A 21,844-nucleotide genomic window follows, 5' to 3' on the forward strand; every position below is an offset into this window, starting at 1 on the left:
ACACACACACACACACACACACACACACACACACACACACACACACACACACACACACACACACACACACACGATCATGTAATCCATTCCTTCCTTTCTTCACCCTCCAGGGTACTGTCCCGTAATGGAGACCCACATGTGGAGTTTCTGGAGGATGGCCAGGTGTTGAGGGTGAAGTCATTAAGACTGAGGGACCAGGGGCTTTACCAGTGTCTGGCCAGGAACAGTGCAGGAACACAGATGCGCCAGTTCAGACTTATAGTTCAAGGTGCCGACTGTTTGTTTACTTACAATACCCCACCACACACGCACCAAACCAGTGTAATTACTATAATATGGCTGAGAAACTTTATTTAATTTAAGCAAAATAAAATAAATGAAAGCGTGAAGAAGGGGTAGTTTAGTTTTTATTAAAAGGCTTTCTATGAAGAATTCAGAAACAATAACACATTTTCTTGTTTTATATGGCTTTTGGAACAACTTCGGTTAGAGAAAAAAGTGTTTAATTTTGACTTAATGGACAAGCTAACACAATTGTTCATCATGTAACACTGTTTTATAAACCTTTACATTGTCATCAGTTTTTATTATTACAGTTATTTCTGTGGTTGTTTGAAAGCATAAACTGTGGCAGCTGCAGCACTTCTGATGCAGCCTGCTGCACTTCCTGTAAGAGTATTATATTTCTGCCAGAATAATTGTGTAAAGCAAAAAAAAAAAAAAAAGAAAAAGAAAAAAAGACACAATTGATTTAAAATGACTTGTTTTAAGATAGCAGCAATACATTTTGGTCTTGGTCTCACCTGGACCAGCAGTTCTCTTATCAATCCAGAATTAAACTACTTTTCACTGAAGTTGTTCAAACAGCTGTCTACAGCAGGTAAGATATTGATTGTTTGAACTTTTTCCATAAAACCACACTTCAAAAGATCTGAACTTTCGCTTTAAGATAGCATTTTTGTGTCGACTACTGCAGATGTTTGGCACTAGTATAGTGCTGATGAAGGTTATGTTATGTTAGTTAATTAAAGTTTGTTATTAATATCTGGACATTATATTATATTTAAAAAAAGGAAACTCTTTCTGTCACACCAGGAGTGTGTGCTCTGATTGCTCACTGCTGTAGTGCTTGATGCATTTCTGTTTTAGAGACTCTCCTGCACAAAAAGGTCAATCCACTGTGGACTCATTCACGCTGTACCTTAGGCCACTAAAATTGCTGGCTATTACACATTATTATGTTGTCTCTTTTCTAGCTCCCCCCATAATCAAGGGTGTAAACGAGACCTCTGAGGTGTCAGTGGTGCTGGGTTTCCCTTCAGTCCTCCCCTGTAATGCTGAGGGCTCACCTACACCCAGTATCACGTGGCTAAAGGACAACCAGCCCCTCGTGTCCACTCCACAGCTGACATACACCAACGGAGGGCAGGCTCTGCGGCTGGGCTCAGCACAGGGAGACAGCAGTGGCCTTTACACATGCAGAGCAACAAATCCAGCCGGCACAGCCATCAAACACTACTCTCTTAGTGTTCTGGGTAAATACCTATCCAGTACAACTCTCGGGTAAAAGTGCTGGAAACTAATTTTGTTAATGTTTCACTACTTTTTGTTTTTATGTCTTTCCCATCAGTTCCACCGCAGATAGAAGGAGAATCTTCCTCCTTCACATTTGCTGGTCATGAGGAGAAAGTGAAAATTAATGGGAGTTTGACTTTGTCTTGTTTGGCCAAAGGTTTCCCTGAGCCCAAAGTTGACTGGTTCAAAGATGGACAGGTTGGTGTGTTGCAGTTATAAATCATGCGTCTAAATCTCAAAGATTGAGCTGTGACTTTCATGAATCAAAAGCTTACCTCTATCATCCTCTACTGGCAACCAGCATGAATTACAAACTGCAGACCCCTTTGCACAAACCACCCCCACATTCCCGATTTTGTGCGATGAGTAAGCACGTTAATTGTAGCAGACAGATTCAAGAAAAATCCAGTAATTAAACATCACAGGCCTCATCTGTGACAATAAAATATAGTTTATTTTCTGCTCAACTTGTAATTTAAAATTTTGATGTTCTATTTGTGAGCATGCAACATTACATTACAAACCTCAAATTAGGCACATTTGAATCTGATTTTGCATGGATTTCCTTTTCTTACATTCAAGAATGTGGCTGATGAGTAAAAAAAAAAAACATTGAACATGATACCATAACAAATGTTTGCAAAAGGCAGACAAATTTTACCTAGATTGTTGTACTATAATACGCAAAATTTACTTTTTTGAACTTTATATCATGTTATGTCATTCCGTCATCGAAAACATACCCAGAGTGTTGCTTTGACTCACTCGTGCATGAAATCCTTGACTCTCTTGTGGAAGCCATGTGGAGCTGCCTTGCTGGTACAAATGAAGCATTCAATTTATATCCTATCTTGTAAATGGTAAGTGGTAGTGACGTAATTTCCCAACAAACCGCATGAAACAGCATTCCAGTTAGCTGACAGTATTGCTGCCGCTAACCTAGCTACAACACTACAACAATATAAACAACGACAAAAAGAGAGCTTTACTATGTATTTCATGCAAATAAACAGTGGTTTTAATATGTACATTATGCACAGAAAATGCACTACTTGTACGAGTGATTAAATATGCACAAAACATTAAGAACAACAACAATAAAAGGTATGGAGTTAACTTTCTAAAGCTATGAGAGCTGCCATCTTGAAATCAAAACTGGGGGTAGTCGCAGTCACTCTCAGAGTTCGATTAGGATTTACTGCTGGAGGGAGCATTCCAATTTAAATTTACAAATGGGAGCAAGAACATTTCCACTTCCCAGTGCTACTGGAATGAACCATTAGACTGCTGCCAAACTTCCCCTCCTCAGAGCACCCCTCATCCAAAGCATTGTTGTAAGGATGTGCTGAAGTAGGAGTGTCTGAAATGGTAGAAGGTTCTTAAAGAGACAGAGGCCAATTCCAAGACATTTATATCAAGTCAAATTTGTTTTTGATAACAACTGAAGGTAACAAAGTTACTTGATTGTGGTAGAGAACTGAGCTATGTGTTTGGAAAATACATAAAAAGGCATTTCACCAAATTTTGAAATATTTTCTGTGATTAGTTGTTGACTGGAAGTTACCCGGCTGACATTCAGGAGAATGGCCACCTCCTCCACATAGAGAATGCTTTGCTGTCCCATGAGGGACAGTACACTTGTGTAGTCACCAACTCTGCAGGAGAGGACAAGAGAGATTTTCACATTACGATTCAAGGTGTGTTTATTTAGTTCTGAACATTACAATTATGTTGTTGTGATAAGATATTTTAAAGATTTAAAAAAACTTTCTGGATTGGTAGAAAGTGATCAGAATCGTATTTTTTTCTAGTTCCACCAATCTTCCAACGCATGACAAACAGGGAAGCATCCTGGGGTCAGGGACATGAGGGGGACAATGAAGACATGGTGGAAAAGCGAGAGGTTGTCCTCGGTCATTCGGTCAGCTTGTCCTGCGAGAGCAACGCAATTCCTCCGCCAAAACTCAGCTGGTACAAGGACGGACAAAAACTAACCTCTGCTGATGGAGTGGCTCTTCTTCCAGGTCAGGAGAAACTCCTTGAGGCTCGACCTGAAACCAGTAGCTTGGCTCATCTGTATCATATTTACGGATCATGATGCAGCCACGTGTTTGTGGTTTTATTCTGCCAGTAGGACAGGTGCTACAGATCCCTCGGGTGCAGCAGGAGGATGCTGGGAGGTATACATGCCAGGCTGTGAATGAAGCAGGAGAGGACCACATGCATTTTGAACTGGAGATCCTCAGTAAGCAAACATGTGCTGTATTTATTCATGAACAATAGTGAAGAAACATATTTATTCTGTTTTTCACCTGTTTAGTTCCTCCTGTTGTTTTGGGAGCATCCGAGGAGTTCATGGAGGAGATGGGAGCAGTGGTCAACAGCACTGTGGTTCTGCACTGTGACGTGACTGGACACCCGGCTCCGGTCATCTCCTGGCTGAGAGACGGTCAGCTGGTGCACACTGACTCACAGCACCGCATCGGTGAGGATGGGGCACGACTTCAGGTTAGCTGCCGATCCCTTCAGGAGTTTTACCAGCGAGTAATCAGATCCTCCCAGGACATTCTGGGTGGAGAAATAACACTTTATTCCAAATCCTCAGCTGCTCAATATCCAGGTTTCAGACATGGCTGGGTATTCTTGTGTAGCTGAGAATAAGGTTGGAACTGTTGAGAAGCATTTCAGTTTGATGGTCCAAGGTAAGGAACCACTTCTTGTAAATATAATCAAATACTCTCTAATGATAAAAGATGCACTGACTTGAGTCCTCCCAAACTATATTCTTCAGTGCCTCCTAGAATAACTGGACCAAAGGAGGAGGAGGTGAGTGTCATTGAGGGTCACATGGTGTCACTGCTGTGTGATGTCCAAGCGTACCCTCCCCCAGAGATCATATGGACCAGAGATGGGCAGCTCCTCCATTTCAGCACCTCCATCCACATCCTGCCGGGTCAGTCACTGGTCAACCGCAATACCCAAATAATTTAGTCATCAGTTGCATTTACTTTCCTAAAATCTAATTCTGACACTGATATTGCATTTCACATATATATACCTCGTATTAAAGGTGGCCAGATGTTACAGCTGCCTCGGGCAGGACTGGAAGACGCGGGGCAATATGTGTGCACAGTTAGCAACTCAGCAGGGCAGGACCAGAAGAGCATTCTTCTTAGTGTTTACGGTAAGCAAATCCATGGTGACCCATCTGCACAACTCAGTTTCATATACACATGATCAAATCTGAAAAACTTTGTTCATGTAATAGATGTTTATTTTAACCCAGCTGGGATTGAGGACAGTTCAGGAGTGACTCATACAGATTCTGAAGGAATCAAACTTTTTTTGTGTGTGTGTGTGTGTGTTTGTTCAACAGTCCCACCCTCCCTGAAGCCCCGGCATGACGTTGACACAGACACAGTGACCCCTCATGTTGGTAAATCCGTCATCTTGAGTTGTGAAGCCCAAGGTGTTCCTGAGCCAGAGGTCACATGGTACAAGAATGGGCTGCAACTGGCTTCAGGGAACAGGCTGAGGATAGATCGCCACCAGCTGGAGATCATGGGCATTCAGGTCGGGATAAATTCATTACTTCATCCTCGTGTCCCACAGCAAACACAACAAAATATGTTGTTTATCTCTCTATTGGCTTTCAGCAACATCTTTTTAAACAGATTGTCAGTGTTTACTGTCAGACATGTGCACATTTAAATTTATGGCATGTGTGTCATAATTATTTATCTGAATGACACCATGGTTTGGCTACATCACCACAGCCTTTTCTCTCTGGTTAATAGACAACAGATGGTGGCACATACACTTGCAAAGTGTCCAATGTGGCTGGACAGGTGGACAGGACATTCAGGCTGATGATTCATGGTATGACTACCTCTGCCGTGCATGTTAACATTCTAAAGAACCATCCATGAATAGTTGTTTGGGCTTATAGCAGACATATTCTCACAGTTCTACCAAAGCTTGATGGGCCTCTGAGGGAGATTCTAAATTACACCCTGGGTACCCATGTGGCTCTAGTGTGCGAGGCCACAGGAGTACCTGTCCCCAGCATTACCTGGCTCAAAGATGGAACTCCTATAGGTAAGTGGAAGGCAGTGTTGTAGGAAATTGTAAAAGTTGGGTTGTGTCATGGACGATAGGTAAAAGAGGCAGATGTCCTTCCCCAGAGAGCAGTTTGCAGTGGCAGTGGTCTGTCCGAGGGAACAGGCTGGAGCTGGGGCCTCTCGGTTTGTCCCATGCTGGGACATACACATGTGTGGCCAAGAACAGCGAGGGACAAACACAGAAGGACTACACCCTCGTGGTGCAAGGTAAAGACCTGTCTCCTCATCCGTTAAACTTTGTCTACACAAATCCTATAGAAGAATGAATCTTTGTGGCTCCCAGTGCCGCCCACCATCCTGAACTCTGGCCAAACATCGGATGTAAGTGGACCCATGGGAGAGGAGCTGAACCTGGAGTGCAGAGCAAACGGAATCCCTGTGCCCCGCCTCAGCTGGCTGAAAGATGGAGTGTCTTTGGAGGGATCGGACATGCATCGCATCTCGTAAGTCTGGATCAAGAGTTTAAAGCAATTAGAGTAATAATCATTTTCATTTTGCTCTCAGAAGAAGCTTGGTTTATTATACACACTGTATAAAGGATCAATTAGCATTCTCTGAAGTTTTGTAAAATTACACTACTAATCATCACGGAGGGTAATGAGCATACCGATAAAATGATTTATAGTCTCTTGCATTATCTGTGGACTACCAAGAGCAGCTGCTTTACAGCTGTTTGTGTTTGGATACAGTCATCACAGCTTCATCAGCCAGAGAAAACAAATCTGTGTTTGTGTGAAAATCGTGGGATGATGAGAAGACGATTCTCAGCTTCACAGGTGGTGGTGGGTTTAGACAGAAAATAATGTTTAAAACATTAAGCGTGTTTAAATCCCTACAGTGTGACCTCAGACGGAAGCACACTGACTCTAACGAGGCTCGGTCCTCAGGATTCTGGGACATACACCTGCTTGGCTGTCAACCCAGCTGGACAGGAAAGCAAAATCTACACCCTTGTTGTTTTAGGTTAGTGTTCAACATTTTACCTTGATTTAAGTTCAAGAGTGCTTTATTTGAACTCGCCTCGCTTCGTCACAGTTCCACCCTCTATCTCTGGCGAGACCACCACCCCCAGGGAGGTGCAGGCCACACAGGACAACGTGGTGACTCTGGAGTGTCACACAGCAGGGAGCCCTCCACCTCAGATCAGCTGGCTGAAGAATGGCCATCCTCTGCTCCTGTCCTCTCGCACACGCCTCCTCTCTGGTGACTCTTTACTCAGGTCAGTTTAAATCACTGCAGCCATCTTTTAAACAAATCACATTCTGTAGATAATGTCTTTCTAATCTTTAAAACGTAGGATTGCTCCTGTGCAACTCTCTGATTCTGGAGTTTACACATGTGTAGCGCGGAGTCAGGCTGGTTTGGCTGAGCTCAACTACGATGTGCAGGTTCAAGGTAAAAATCAAACCAAACCACTTTTTCCTCTTCAAAAGGCAGCAAAGATTTCAGTAAGTGCGTGTGTTTTTGGCCTGCAGTGCCCCCTGGTGTGGATAATGTGGAACCGGTGGAACCAGTTACAGTCGTCCAGGGATCTTTGGTGACGTTAACCTGTGAGGCGCGCGGCGTTCCTCCTCCCACACTGACCTGGATGAAGGATGGCCAGCCGCTGTCTCTTCATCGCAACCTGTTGCTGGATGGCGAGGAGACGCGGCTGCAACTGCCAGACGTGGCTCCTTCGGACGAAGGCCTCTACAGCTGCGTGGCCAGTAACCAGGCTGGAAGCAGCACTAAGAGCTTTAACCTCACCGTGTTTGGTAAAAAACTGTTTATTTGAACGTCTCTCCGTCCAAAAGTCACGATGTAAACTCATTAAATACTGAGCGGAAACATTCTGCTGCCTGATGTAGTTCCTCCGAAGATATCCCGCCCCGGCTCTCCTGAAGAGCTGACCATAGCAATAAACAGCCCACTTGAGCTGGAGTGCTCCGCTGTGGGGGTCCCTCCTCCCACCCTCAGCTGGCTCAAGGATGGTCAGCCACTGGAGGGAACGGCTATAATTCAGCAGGATGGACAATTTGTTCGGATCAGTAAAGTTCAGGTACATTACAGCTTAACTGAGTGGGCACATAAACAATTAACTACAGTGAAAATAATTGTAAAATAAAACTTGGTAGAATTTTAGAACTGTGGAATGAGTTTGTCCTTAAAAAAATAAAAGTCCTTCATCTGAAAAACAGTTCTGTAAAATAAGTTGTTAAAATTTGAATTCCTTTTTTTAGAGGAAAAAATAGCTAAATAAATAATGTAATGTTAGAACATCTCAATAAGTAAACATTTTGATGGTAACTAGAGGTCAGAGCTTTGGCAGCATCATTCCAGGATAAAACAGAACTGATTAATTCCCTCTGTTTGAAGGTGGACGATGCGGGTCTGTACACCTGCTTGGCCAGCAGCCTCGCTGGAGAGGATGGAAAAAGCCACTGGGTTCGAGTCCAAGGTGACACAGCTGTTCTCTTCGGAGTCGTCAACTCTGAAAATAAATATCACGTCCTCCCTTTTCCTTAAGCTCCTTATTTACTTGCACCTGGGACTCAGTGAATACAGATTTGTCCACATTGGGAAGAATCTCTTTTAAAACAGACATTTACAACATTTATCTGTGTTGCTGCAGAATGCAACAGACTCGGAGAATATTCACATATGATTAATTACCCAGCCTGGATTTATTATACTCTAAGCAGTGTCCATTAATTCAATTTAATTCTTGTACAACAATAAATGATGCTTTTATAAATGGGATTACACGTAATGTTCAGAACTATAAACTGCAAAGATTAATGCTTTTAGCGAAGCTGCCAAAAACACAATTATCCAGCTTCTTTGCTTTATTACTAACCAGCAGACTCATTCTTTCAGCACATCTTATCTGTTTCTGCACTGATTAGAAAGCTAAGCTTGCATTTATTTAATGTGAACACTTATTCTTTAAATATGCCATAATCTGTCTCTTTTATGATTTTTTTTTGTCATAAATTATTATGGATGCTTTGACTGATTTGTTTCAGTGAGCTCAATAATCTGTGTTTGTATTTCAGTGCCGCCAACATTGTTCGGCTCTGGTGATGTGAAAACAGTGACTGTGCCAGTTAATGGACACCTGACATTAGAGTGCTTGGCTGACAGTGACCCCCCTCCTGATATAGAGTGGTACAAGGATAAGGCCAAACTGCAGGTACAAAAAAGACACTGCGCTAACTCTTCTACAAATATCGAGCTCCTGTGACCCACACATTGTGTTTTCCTCCTCTCCTGTTAAATTAGCTGGGTGGGCGTATCCAGCGACTGGCGGGAGGTCAGTACCTGGAGATCCAGGAAGTCCAGCCTGAGGACAGCGGCCAGTACAGCTGCGTGGTTACTAACATGGCTGGAAGCACAAATCTCTTCTTCACAGTGGAGATTCTCTGTAAGTAGAAATTCAAGACTAGATGTTTAAAACAATTAAAAGTAACTGAAGTGTGAATTGTTTTTGCCCATTATAACTTAAATTGTTCTCAAATTGTGCATTTGAGAAGATCTGTGATGGTTTTTTTGTTTTATTTTCTGATGCATCTGGTTCGTATTTAAAAGGAAATTTTATAAAGAGTGGATGATTATAGAGTGAAGAAATAAAAGTTAAAAGAAAGCCACTGTCATCTAAAAAATATTGGGCGGGTTTTATTTTGTGGTTGTAAGGCAGGAGGGGAGGAAACATACTTTGTGTTTTGTAACTTTGTTTTAACACAGTTTTTATTTTAAATCAATTCAGTATGTATTATTTAAGCCTAAATAATGCTATATCTTACTTTCATGTAAGTGTCAAATATGAAGTTTAAAATGAGCTACAAGTAATTAACTACCTAATCATTTTTTGATAATAACCTGTTTGGGTCCATGACGTGAAAAAACTGGGGTTGTTTTGCCAAACAAAGAACCTAAGAACGAACCTGTATAGTTGAATTTCTGCAAATGATTCAAGTTATGAGACAACATGAATACTTTTGGATTACAGAACAAAAGATTGTGAAAACAGTTTTGACTGCAAAACCTGGGTTATAAAACAAGTTTGCTGTTGTATTTCCAGTGCCACCAGTCATAAAGGAGAGTACCTCCACAGTAACTGTTCATGTTGGTCAGGATGCAGTTTTACCCTGTGAAGTTGAAGGCGACGCCTCACCCACAGTCATGTGGAGGAAAGATGGCTTCCCTCTGCCTAGAAATAATAATAAGTATGTTCTAAGATAATTGTAAGACATCTTTCATAGCATGCTTTATACTTGCCGATTATTTATATATACATATATGTGTATATATATATATATATATATATATATATATATTATATTATATTATATTATATACACAAGTTAAGCATAATAATTGTTTACCTTTTAACTTCAGGTACACAAGGTTGTCAGAGGGCTCCTTGCAGATTCACAAGACTCAGCTGAATGATGCGGGTCGTTACTACTGCACCGTGTCCAACCAGGCTGGCTCCGATCACAGAGGGTTGGAGCTTCATGTGTTTGGTAAAAACAGCATAATGTTTTGTTGAGAATATGCTACTTTTATAATATATAAAATTGAAGGATGTGTTTTCTTGTACTTTCAAGCTTCAAGCTTAAATGTAAACTACTTGAACTGTGCTGAACCCGTAGGTTATTCTAATGCTCTTTTTTTTTATTTATTAGTGGCCCCTTCGATTGGTCCAGGTCCATTCAATGTGACAGCAACCACTGGACTTAGAGCTGTGTTGAGCTGTGAGACAACAGGTGCACCCACACCTAAAGTATCCTGGAAGAGGAATGGAACCCCAGTTGATATAAGCCAGCCTGCTAGTGCGTACAGGTAAAAAAAATGTGGCTGTACTCTTTTTAAATACACAATAAATCCACAGTACAACTCACACAGCTATAAATACTGAAGCTCATTCTCCTTGGTCACTCATCCAGGTTATTATCTTCGGGGTCTCTTGTTCTTTTGTCTCCATCCACTGAGGATGAAGGCTATTTTGAATGCACGGCAGTCAATGATGCTGGAGAGGAGCGCAGGGTAATCGAAGTTATCCTGCAAGGTAATGATTTGGAGTTATGCACCATAACCAGGACGCAAAATGCAATTCAGTTGTCTGAAATCTAATATTGGTTTGTTCTTCTGTAGTGCCGCCTTCTATTGAGGATGATGTCACAGCAGTTAAAGCTGTGAAAATGTCCTCTGCCGTGCTGCCTTGTCACGTACACGGACGCCCTCAGCCCACCATCACTTGGACCAAAAATGGAGCTAAGCTGAGCACGAGAGGAGGGAGTTATCGTGTTCTTCCTACTGGTAAGATGGTTAATCTAAGGATGGGTTCAGGTTTTATAGCTCCTCACACTGTAAGTGTTGTTAAGCTGTTTTTGGACATTTGGAATACAGGGGTGCTGGAGATCACGGCTGCTTTGCCGAGTCATGCTGGCAGATACACATGCTCAGCTCGTAACCCAGCCGGAGTGGCTCACAAACACATCTCCGTCACAGTACAAGGTAGGTTCTATAGGACCCACTGTCGGTCAGGGTGCAAACATGATACACTGTAAGTGTGCAACCCCAAATCATGCGTTTGTTTTGGCAATGAAGAGCCACCAGAGATCAGACCGATGGCAGAGGAAGTACAAGTAGTGTTGCATCATGGAACTGTGCTTCCCTGTGAGGTCCAAGGCTTCCCAAGACCATCAATCACCTGGCAGAGAGAGGGAATTCCAATAGCAGCAGGTATCATGCACTACACCCATTTTTCTGAAAAAAAAAAAAAATTCTGATGTATTGTTTGACAGCAGTGTCTGTCACTGTCATAAAAATGTGTCATGCTGAAGCAGGTTTCATGAAATAAGCACCCATTAGTTCTCACTGTCTGATCATGTGACAGCTGCAGGTCACCGGCTGGCCGTGCTCTCAAACGGAGCTCTGAAGTTCTCGCGCGTAACACTCGGCGATGCAGGAACCTACCAGTGCCTGGCGAAGAATGAGGCCGGTGTGACTGTAGCAAAAACCAAACTAGTCCTTCAAGGTAAAGTTGATTTTTGATTTCACAGATGGAAGTAGTGACTTGTTATTTCTTGTAGTTTTACTGTACTTCCCCAGTGCAAATAAATATTCCAGTATTCCATTATTTCAATAAACAGTTCCCAAATTGATATTTAGCTCACCAACTGTGTTTATTTTTTTTTCCCAGTTCCACCTGTGTTGAGTGTGCCTCGTGTTGAGTACACTGCTGTCTTAGGTCAGCCAGTCAGTCTGGAGTGCGTGGCTGATGGGCAGCCACAACCTGAAGTTACTTGGCATAAAGATAGAAGGCCATTGATTGATGGGGCTCGTATACGTCTCTTTGCCAACGGAACTCTGACTATCACTTCTACGCAGCGCAGCGACACAGGACTTTACACGTGTACAGCCAAAAACGTGGCGGGAAGAACCAGCCATGATATGAGACTGCTTGTTCAAGGTGATAGAAGGCTTTAACTCCACTTCACGTTGTGTTGGCACAATTACAAATTCATGTAGCCGATTTGTTTTTGTTTGCCTTTCAGTGCCACCCATGATCCCCCCTGCACAGACGGAGCTGTCAGTCATCCAGGGTTTTCAGGCACTTCTGCCTTGCGCAGCCCAGGGTTCCCCAGAACCCAGAGTGTCATGGGAGAAAGACGGCGTCCTCGTGCCCAACTTCCCCGGCAAATTCTCAGTCCTGCGATCCGGGGAGTTGATTATAGAGAGAGCTGAGGTCAGTCGATATATTCTCTGTATTATTTATCAGAACCACATCTGATGTTAAGTTGTTTGCTGGGGGAATCAATTTTGACAAGTTCTACGTTTCTTCACACAGACAGGAGATGCCGGTGTTTTCACGTGTGTAGCCACAAACCCCGCAGGTTCTGTGAGGCGAGACGTCCGCCTGTCAATCAACACAAGGCCTGCCTTCAAAGAGCTGCCGGGTGATGTAACCCTTAACAAAGGGCAGAGCCTGGCCTTATCCTGCCACGCTCAGGGAACTCCTCCTCCCTCCATCGCCTGGACTGTCAATAACAGACCCTTTAAAGGTATTGTGTTCCAGTATTTCCAGCTCAGAGCCTGTACAGCACATTTTCTTTTTAACATTTTAATTTTGACAGTATTTCTAAATAAAACTGCATATTGTACACTGATCCAGCTGACAGCATTGAATGAAACTGTTCCAGGAGCAGCTGTAGATGAAGCAGGCAGGAGCTCAGTCATCATTGAGAATGTAACTGTGAGTGACGCTGGGACCTACGTGTGCCTAGCAGAAAACAGTGTGGGCTCCATTCGGGCGCTCTCCTTTGTTCGGATCAGAGGTGAGCTTTTTTTCTATAGGATTTCCTTTTATTTACTCATAACGAGATGCCACATCTCATTTATTCATATCATACTATAAATCAATAAATCTATATCTTGTGGACCTCCAGAGCCTCCAGTGTTGAAGGGTGAAGCCCACACGTCTCAGACGGTCATCCAGGGTGGCTCTGCAATGCTCGACTGTCCCGTCCACGGGGACCCCAGCCCCGTTCTGCACTGGCTCAGAGACGGGAAACCCTTACAGCGCCTTCTTCGCATGCAAACCCTCCACAACGGATCCTTGGTCATTTACAGCATCACTGTAAATATGTTTCCTTCATCACACTGCTTAAACTGCAGCAAATCGTTCATGTTGTGGAGAACAATGAAGCTGGTTATTTTATGCTTTCCCCAGCTTGATCTGCTGTCACCTTGAATAGAGAAATAATGCGTGACTGTCCTGCACTGTCATGCCTCCACCCAAATCAGATTCAGTTCAGCCACAGAGGCTATCAGCATTAGCAACAGAGAGGAGAACAGAGCAGAGCTGCGTGTTCTCAGCCTCTCCCTCCTTCGCCTGTAACCTCGTTAGGCTCTGTATCTGCTGCTGTAATTGCACAGCCTGCAGCTGAGGCTTTCTCACAGATGGATGACTGTCCTTCCCACAGAGCCCTCTAAAGTTAAATTTACCCTTTCTGGCTGAATCATGTCTATCATGACAGTTTCAATAGAACCAAATAAGCAGTCGCATGGAAAATGTCAACTTTTTTCTTTGGTGTTTTCTTTCTTTGTTAAGAAAAAAAGGTGGTTGAAAGAGGGGGTTTGCCCTGAAGGTTTATCATAGCATTACAGCTATGTTCTGATCTACAGGCTCAGGATGAAGGAGAGTATCAGTGTGTGGCTAAAAGTGAGGCTGGAACAGCTGAGAGGACCATTAATCTCAAGGTTCAGAGTGAGTTCTGCTGGTATGACACTTAAATGAAATGATGAACTGTAACATACATTATTAATTGTTGTGTTTTGTTTTCATTTGACGACAGTTCTCAGTTCTTTCTCTCAACCAACCCCTTTGTCCTTGTCTTAGTTAATGGGGGTTACTCTACCTGGGAGGAGTGGGGTCCATGTAGCAGCACGTGTGGACCAGGTTTTCAAGAACGAATCAGGTCCTGCAACAATCCAAAACCAGCAAATGGTGGACGCTCCTGCAGTGGTCCAAGTATTGACTCCAGAAAATGTCAGGCTGGTTTGTGTCCAGGTAGGACTTATTTCCACTTTTTTTCTACCCATTGAAATAGTAGTTTGAAAATCATTTGAAATTTTTGATGGTTATTTTTTTTCTGTTTGTGACAGGTGACGTTCCACGTAAGACCAGAGGCAGCCTGATAGGGATGGTGAATGAGAGAGAGTTTGGTGTTTCCTACCTGGAAGCCAATATTACAGACAATACAGAGGAGGGCAGCAGCACTCTATACGCACACCTGGACAACATGCCTCCCTCTGTGGGTGAGTCTGAGGATGAAAACACTGAAAAACTTTTTCCAAGGGCGTATTTTCTTCAAGGTATGCTGGAATCCATACTGATTTAGTTGTACCAGAAGCATAATTCTATCCTAAATATAAACTAAGTTTTGAAATAAAATTATGTTAGTAATTTTTCAGTCGATTTAGGTTATCCATAAGATGTGGACTTTAACAGACAAATAAATAGTAAAGCTGTATAATACACACGTCTGTGATTCTGGTATGAAGACAGTCCACTAGTTTCTCTCTATGGTTCTGTAAGAGTCCAAGAGCTGATGATTTCCTCTTACAGGTCCCCTGTTACGGGTTTTGGTGTCTGTGTTCACTCCCATTTATTGGACCACTGTGCTTCAGAGCGAAGCCACCAGAAATGGCTTCTCCTTCACGCAGGGTCAGTTCAGACAGGAGTCTCAGCTGGACTTTGAGACTGGTAAGATTTAAGGCGCATCAATTTTTACACATTAATAAACATGAGCTCTATGTATTTACCATTTATTATTTCAAACCTCTGATTTATTTAATATATCTATTTAAAGTAATATTAGACTGCTTGGTGAATTATTCATTTGTCTTTGTCATGTTTTTTCCCTTATATATCATTTGTCTCTTCATATAAATGTTGTTTAAACTATAGTTTGTGTTTAAAACAGTAGTGATTTTTTTAAAGTATTAAAAAATAGCCAGCAGGTGGCAGCACTCGCTACCCAAACTGTGTACACTTTTGCACAGTGTTTTTTTTTGTTTTATTACTGCTTCTCACAGGCGAAACCCTTCGCTTGACCCACGTTGCCAGAGGACTGGATTCTGAGGGAGTTCTGCTAATTGATATTGTAATAAATGGATTTGTACCGCCATCCTTATTGTCATCTCATCTCAGCCTCCAGGTGTGTTTGCTGAAGTGACCACAGTGTGTGTTTAAGGACTTCCAGTTACACAGTATCTTGACTTCTGGATACATCACTCTGGAGAATTTAATCCTGCCATGCTTCAGATACTTTTCAAATCCATCTGACCAGATTTTTTTTTTGCCTCTGTCCCACAGGATTTTGATGAGTCATACGTTCAGACCGGCCAAGGGCAGCTGTACTCATGGTCATCACAGACCCACCAGAGAGGAGGAAGGCCCATGGTGCTGCGCTGTAACCACACCATTATTTATGAGGGTCAGGAGGAGCGTCAAGGACCTGTTCTCCAGCTGCTCAAAGTCTCCAGGATGAATAGTGTCTACAACATGTTTATGCTAACTTTGGATTTCCACATCACCACAGCTCTTCTCATACCAGGTCAGAACCTTTAACATCAAGTAACATCACAAACATTATTAAATGGATTTCTAACTGTTGCCAAAGCTAACAGTGGATGAATTCTGACTGCAGATGGTTTTGAAGACACGTGTCCAAAAGGTTTTGTTCTTGACACAACCTCCTACTGTGCTGGTATGTTGTTTTCCTCATTAATGCCTCATTTGTTTTATTTGAATACTTGTCTCTGTGCCACTGATTTGTTACCATAATAAAATGTGTTTCTATTAGATGAAGATGAGTGTGCTCTGCAGTCCCCCTGCTCTCATTCATGTAACAACATCATGGGGGGCTTTACCTGCGCCTGCCCCTCTGGCTTCTCCATTTCTACAGAGACCAACACATGCCACGGTGAGCCAATGAAATAACTGACTGAAGGTTTTTGTGGCTGTTAATTAGGGGCCCTATACCACTAGTATTTTTACAAATACTTGAACTCATACAAAATGCTCTGATACCTTGAACCGATATGAATACCAGTACTGAGAGTGGGATATTGGTGTTGATACTTCATTAAATGTGTTACAGTTTAAATTTCAAGTGAAAATGTAGTCAGTTACATGTTTAAAAAACATATACAAGTGGAAAGAATCTCTTATCGGTTTTTAAATTTTGCAGCAGTATACAGTATATCATGTGTGTCCATGTACATTTTGGTCATTCAGTTTTCGTTTTAAAAATAGATACTCATAAACAACAAAAAAAGTTTTTTTCATTTTAAAAATACTGAAAAAAAAACATGGTTATTCTATTTTCATTTTATATTGTATTGTTTACTATTGTGTAGCTAGTTTAGCTAATTTCTTTAAAAAATGAACATGTTCTACTTTAAATGGTCTGATAATAGGATTAACAAACACATTTTACTCTCTATCTAACCTGGCAATTGCAATAAAAAACACTAGCGGACTAGTTTTACATTTCTTTGACAGGTGTCAGCTGATTGTTTATATATCACTGATGATTCATACGGTTCCCTGGAGCTTTTGGAGATTTTAGCACATTAAGCCTTTCTCCAAGAGGTCCATGATGAGGAACTTGGAACCACAGCGGGTTCCACAAGTCAGCACTAAGTTGTCTTGATGACAGTGGTGTGGTTTCGGTTTGACAAAAAAAAAAAAAAAAAAAAACTACAGACAGTTTTTCCGTTTTGGAACATAAAATAAAAAAAATAATATTTTTCCTGATGCATCTCAGTAATCCAGGAAGAAAAAAATCAAAAAGAAAAGATAAGTAGGTCCTCTGGATGGGTTCTTCTTCAGTGAAAGCACAGACGAGCTACTTCGTCGGGTCAGGACTCTGCAGTTTACACTCATCTACATGCCAGCGGTCACTCTTTCAGGGATGAAGATGTTCTCATCCTTGATAGAGGAACGTTTGTTTGAGAGAGGAGTAAAGAAGCCATTTTTGTGAAGAAAACCTGTCCACCATTAAACAGAGGTGGAGGCCTTCATGTCCAGTTGTTCTCGTCCTAGAATGCTGTATATATATATACTGTATATATATATATATAAAACTGAATGACCAAAAAGTACATGGACCATCGTGCTGTATACTTGATTAGATACAGTCAGACTGGCTGTAGGTCTAAAAGGAAGGTGATACCTTGTGCTAAATAAATGTGTTTTTAAAGTCACTACGTTCTAAGTCAGTAAGTACTCAGTGTCGGTAAGTACTCCAACTGATGTAGTCAAACTCAGTTTGAGAAAAACTGGGATCAGCATACCCATACTATTAATCGTATATAAACTAATATTTCACATTTTGTCTTTAATCTCATACTCCTGCATTACTTTACATGTACTGTTCAGATATAGATGAATGCTCCCAAGGCTCCCACATGTGCCATTTCCACCAGCAGTGTATAAACACAGTGGGTACGTACCGCTGCCAGGCCAGGTGTGGCTCAGGGTTTAAGCCCAGCATCACAGGAACCAGTTGTGAAGGTAAATCACAAGGAATCTATTAAAATACATCTCTCATTTAACCACACCATTCTGGCAAGTGTTTTGCACAGAAACTACTGACATCCTGTGTGCCAAATTTGTCTTGCAGATGTGGATGAGTGCCAGGAGTCTACCATCTCTCCATGCCAGCATCAGTGTCTCAACACTCTCGGTTCCTTCCGCTGTATCTGCCACCCTGGATACCAGCTGTCAGGGCATCGCTGCATCGGTCAGTCAGCTCGCTCTTTTACATTTCAAAGGTTGCACTGTGTTTAAAAGTAGTCACAGGAAATTGTACTTGCTACAGTAGATTTATACAGTACTGTGGTAAAAATTAAACTAGGCATTAAAACATGCTGGGCAGAATTTATAAGTGATAGTCAGCACTGTCTCCTCAAAATTATTATTATTTTAACAACCCAGCTGTAATGTTTTCACTTTCGCAGACATCAACGAGTGCATGAGGAACGTATGTCCTGCTCACCAGCAGTGTCGCAACACAGATGGAGGATACCAGTGTTTTGACAGTTGCCCAGCTGGAATGACCACAGGAGAGAACGGAGCCTGTGTGGGTCAGTGACCGTCATAGTCCACTTTCATCCACTTTCAATATTTAGTCTTTGTTTAATTTAGCATTACAGGAAACATAAAACTTTCCATTCTACATGTACTACTGCAAAAAAATCAAGAAAGAGAGGAGGGTTGGTTTATCCCAGCTAGTCAATGAGCTGAATTGTTCACATACTATAACCAGTGACAAGACTGATGCTATTAACCACTAATATTTCATATGTTATATAGGATTGTTAGGGCACAAGACAAAGCTGCTGCCTGTCTTGCAAACTGATCTAATCTAAACAAAAAGTTACTTAATTTTAATGCAAAGATAAAATTATGAAGAGGAAAAAGAAATTCCCCCTACCAGATAGTTTTTAGAACCAATTTTTTTTCTAGCAGAACTAAAATCATAGCCTTATTTTTACAAATTACCTAATTTCTAAAATTTAAGTAAAACATTTTAGTTTTTAATGAATAATGATTATGAGCACTACAAGAAATATATAATCAATGTTAAAATTAATAGATTTCTTAAGAAATGTCATTTTTGTCATTATATTTTTTTAGATATCGATGAGTGCCAGGATGGCAGCCACTTGTGTCGCTACTCTCAGATCTGTCAGAACACAGTGGGAGGATACGGTTGTGTTTGTCCCAGAGGGTACAGATCCCAGGGAGTGGGACTTCCATGTTTGGGTAGGTGATCAGTTTAGTTTGTTTTATAGACCACTTCAATATCTCGCAAATAGGAACGCACATAACATGTAACCTGAATCTCATTTTACATTTCAGATGTTGATGAATGTCAGCAAACACCAAACCCCTGCGCTCACCAGTGCCGTAATGTGCCCGGCAGCTTCCGGTGCCTGTGCCCCCCGGGGACGGTGCTGCTTGGGGACGGGCGCTCCTGCGCAGGGCTAGAGAGGGGGCAGACCTTCTTCAATGGGACTAGGGTCAGGACAAGACTCCGCCCACAGCTGGTGTCGTCGCTCGGCAGGCCGATCCTCTCTCGTTCCAGCGGAGCGTCTCGGGTTACCAGACAGAGCTGTCCTGTGGGCTACACCAACAGAGACGGCATGTGTGTCGGTGAGTTTTTGATCCAAATTCAGTTAAAGCTTCGGAATGTGTTCTCAGTAGAATGTTACTGCATTATTTTCCTGTACAGATGTGGATGAGTGTTTGCTCAGGAAGCCATGCCAACATGAATGCAGAAACACCATTGGCAGTTTTAAGTGTCTGTGCCCCTCAGGATACCAGCTACTATCCAACGGCAGAAGCTGCAAAGGTAGAACTCTCAGTCTGTGAATAATACAACTTTAATCCTCCGTTTACGGATGATTTTTTTCCCCCTTTAACAACAGACATTGATGAGTGTGTCGAGCAAGGAATTCAGTGTGAACACAACCAGATGTGCTTTAATACCAGAGGAGGGTACCAGTGTCTAGACACACCATGTCCAGCAACCTACCAAAGTGGAAGAAGTCCTGGGTAAAATACATGACTTAAGTCTACTTATACAAAGTTTAAAGACATTAGTGAAGCAGTAATTGATCAAAGGCTGCTTGTATTTTTTGTGAAGTTGATATTTTTTCTTTCCTGCTCTGCTCCAAAGGACGTGCTATAGGCAGTGCTCCCAGGACTGTCCCACCGGAGGCTCTCCTCTGGTCCTGCAGTACAAGCTGCTCACACTTCCTTCTGGCATACCAGCTAACTACAACGTGATACGACTATCTGCATTCTCTGAGACAGGAGTCCTGCAAAAGCGTACATCCTTCACAATACTTGAGCAAGAACCAGTAACGGGCATGATAGGACGGGTGTTCAGCATCAAAGACGAGGCTGGCAGGGGGATAATCTTTACCCTGCAAGTTCTGGAGAGGCCAGGACTTGTACGGCTCAAAGTGCAGGCCACCACCATCTCACTACAGGGTCGTATTACATACCAGAGCATCTTCATCATCTATATCTCCATCTCAGAATACCCCTACTGATCTGACAGACTGCTTTACACAAAACTCAATCCTTCTGTGGCCTTTGGATTCCTGTCCTTTACAAGACTAATCGGACTACACAAAGAAACTATGACTTTTCACCCATTTTTGAGTAAATGTCTTAGTGGAAGATGGTACTGTAAAGATAAAAAGACCTTATTTTAATGTTGCCATCAGTGGGATCACTTCATTTGATCACAAAACTGAGCATCCAGTTGTAACATCTGAACTGATAAATTTTCCATTTGCTTCTTAGGAAAAGGAATGCCAAGTGTGCTTTTTAAATTCACGTTGGAAAATGCAGCTTAGCAGAAATGCAATGGAAACCAAGCACTAAAAACCTTTAGTGTAGATCAATAACTTTAACAGAAATACAGGCTTTTTGACACAAATGCTCCACAATCAGACTTTTTTTATTTTTCATTTTTTGCATTTGATCCAAATGCTGAATCTCTAATTTTGAGTTCTGCAGTTGGAATTAAAAGTGAACTGTAAACCTTTCCACAGCTATACAATTGTTTGTTCCTCCTTTTATTTATTGAAGACATTTGGAATCACCACTGTTTAAACAACCCTGTGTTAATGGGGGGTTTGAATTAACATGGCTCTACTGGTTGAGTATTGGCATGTGATGACAGTGACTTATAGCTGCATATTTCAAGTCTAAGTATTTTTTTTGTATTCTTTTAAAATGTTTTTTGTCAAATCAGTTGTCAAAGGTGCTATATTGAATGTATTTGTGTCATTGGTGCTGGTGTTTAAAATAAAACTAAAATCCTTTTGTTTTTTCATAAAACTGTTAAGTTGGAACAAACTTGGTGTAAATGAAGATGGCTACAAACATTCTCCATTCAATGATACTCAACACTCTGGTTAAGTGATAAATTGTGCTGTAAATTATACAAATCTGAGAAGGAAGCCATGAAATGCCCAAAATGTTGGGAAAAGTTTTAATCCAAGATTAAGGAAATATGCTTCGATACTTTATGAATTTTGTACAAATAAAATGGACAAAACGTTTGTTTTTGTTTCTTGTTCTCTTTTTTTATTCCTCCTGTGTATCTTTCTGCAGCCTAACATTTTGTAAGCTCATCTCACAGCTGGTGATCAACTCTGATGTATTTATTAGCCAAAATGGGAGCACATCTACAACTCATCGCCCCTCGCCTAAAGGGAAAAAAATCTGCTGTTTGAATAATATCTGTGACAGCCCATTTTAAAACAGACCTTCAGTGGACTTATAAAAACCTCTTTCCTACTGCATGTCTTTTTTGGGTAAATTATTTGGATATGTACAGAATAAAACTATAAGTGTCTAAAGACGATGATGAGCCACCCTGTGGTCCAACAGTATCTTCAGTTCTTTGCTACAAGTCACACACAAAATTACTAGAAGAATTTTAGTCTGACTTAGACCTGATTAACATGTGAATTACATTTTCATTTTCAGGACTCCCTCAGTATATTAAAGTTGTTGTGGAATACTGATTATGTATCACCTGGACACTGTCCACTCGTTCCTGTTCCTG

General features: G+C 41.7%; 1 protein-coding gene across 2 annotated transcripts in view; it reads left to right on the forward strand.

The window, feature by feature from the left end:
- The window catches only part of hmcn2 (hemicentin 2), a gene marked incomplete in the record, with an annotated part of 47,183 nt that extends 25,848 nt beyond the window's left edge, over positions 1–21,335 (forward strand). Inside the window, 52 exon segments of one of the 2 annotated variants that reach the window (XM_014007170.1) lie at positions 111–268; positions 1,257–1,535; positions 1,631–1,773; positions 3,122–3,272; positions 3,387–3,599; positions 3,707–3,820; positions 3,896–4,083; positions 4,181–4,277; positions 4,367–4,528; positions 4,646–4,759; positions 4,952–5,148; positions 5,373–5,454; positions 5,542–5,673; positions 5,760–5,903; positions 5,980–6,139; positions 6,535–6,659; positions 6,732–6,915; positions 6,994–7,091; positions 7,172–7,450; positions 7,544–7,734; positions 8,052–8,133; positions 8,732–8,868; positions 8,958–9,099; positions 9,757–9,901; positions 10,074–10,201; positions 10,364–10,520; positions 10,625–10,746; positions 10,833–10,997; positions 11,088–11,195; positions 11,289–11,423; positions 11,578–11,718; positions 11,884–12,153; positions 12,239–12,429; positions 12,532–12,745; positions 12,884–13,018; positions 13,130–13,320; positions 13,869–13,950; positions 14,083–14,253; positions 14,349–14,501; positions 14,812–14,949; positions 15,282–15,403; positions 15,562–15,802; positions 15,896–15,955; positions 16,052–16,171; positions 17,632–17,766; positions 17,876–17,995; positions 18,213–18,338; positions 18,892–19,020; positions 19,117–19,410; positions 19,490–19,609; positions 19,686–19,812; positions 19,937–21,335. In XM_014007170.1, coding sequence (XP_013862624.1) covers positions 111–268; positions 1,257–1,535; positions 1,631–1,773; positions 3,122–3,272; positions 3,387–3,599; positions 3,707–3,820; positions 3,896–4,083; positions 4,181–4,277; positions 4,367–4,528; positions 4,646–4,759; positions 4,952–5,148; positions 5,373–5,454; positions 5,542–5,673; positions 5,760–5,903; positions 5,980–6,139; positions 6,535–6,659; positions 6,732–6,915; positions 6,994–7,091; positions 7,172–7,450; positions 7,544–7,734; positions 8,052–8,133; positions 8,732–8,868; positions 8,958–9,099; positions 9,757–9,901; positions 10,074–10,201; positions 10,364–10,520; positions 10,625–10,746; positions 10,833–10,997; positions 11,088–11,195; positions 11,289–11,423; positions 11,578–11,718; positions 11,884–12,153; positions 12,239–12,429; positions 12,532–12,745; positions 12,884–13,018; positions 13,130–13,320; positions 13,869–13,950; positions 14,083–14,253; positions 14,349–14,501; positions 14,812–14,949; positions 15,282–15,403; positions 15,562–15,802; positions 15,896–15,955; positions 16,052–16,171; positions 17,632–17,766; positions 17,876–17,995; positions 18,213–18,338; positions 18,892–19,020; positions 19,117–19,410; positions 19,490–19,609; positions 19,686–19,812; positions 19,937–20,315 — 8,191 coding nt within the window. 2 annotated transcript variants of the gene reach the window in all.
- Between the last annotated feature and the right edge of the window lie 509 nt (positions 21,336–21,844).

The sequence above is a fragment of the Austrofundulus limnaeus genome, unplaced genomic scaffold (genome assembly GCF_001266775.1).
Source record: "Austrofundulus limnaeus strain Quisiro unplaced genomic scaffold, Austrofundulus_limnaeus-1.0 Scaffold40, whole genome shotgun sequence".
NCBI lineage: Eukaryota > Metazoa > Chordata > Actinopteri > Cyprinodontiformes > Rivulidae > Austrofundulus > Austrofundulus limnaeus.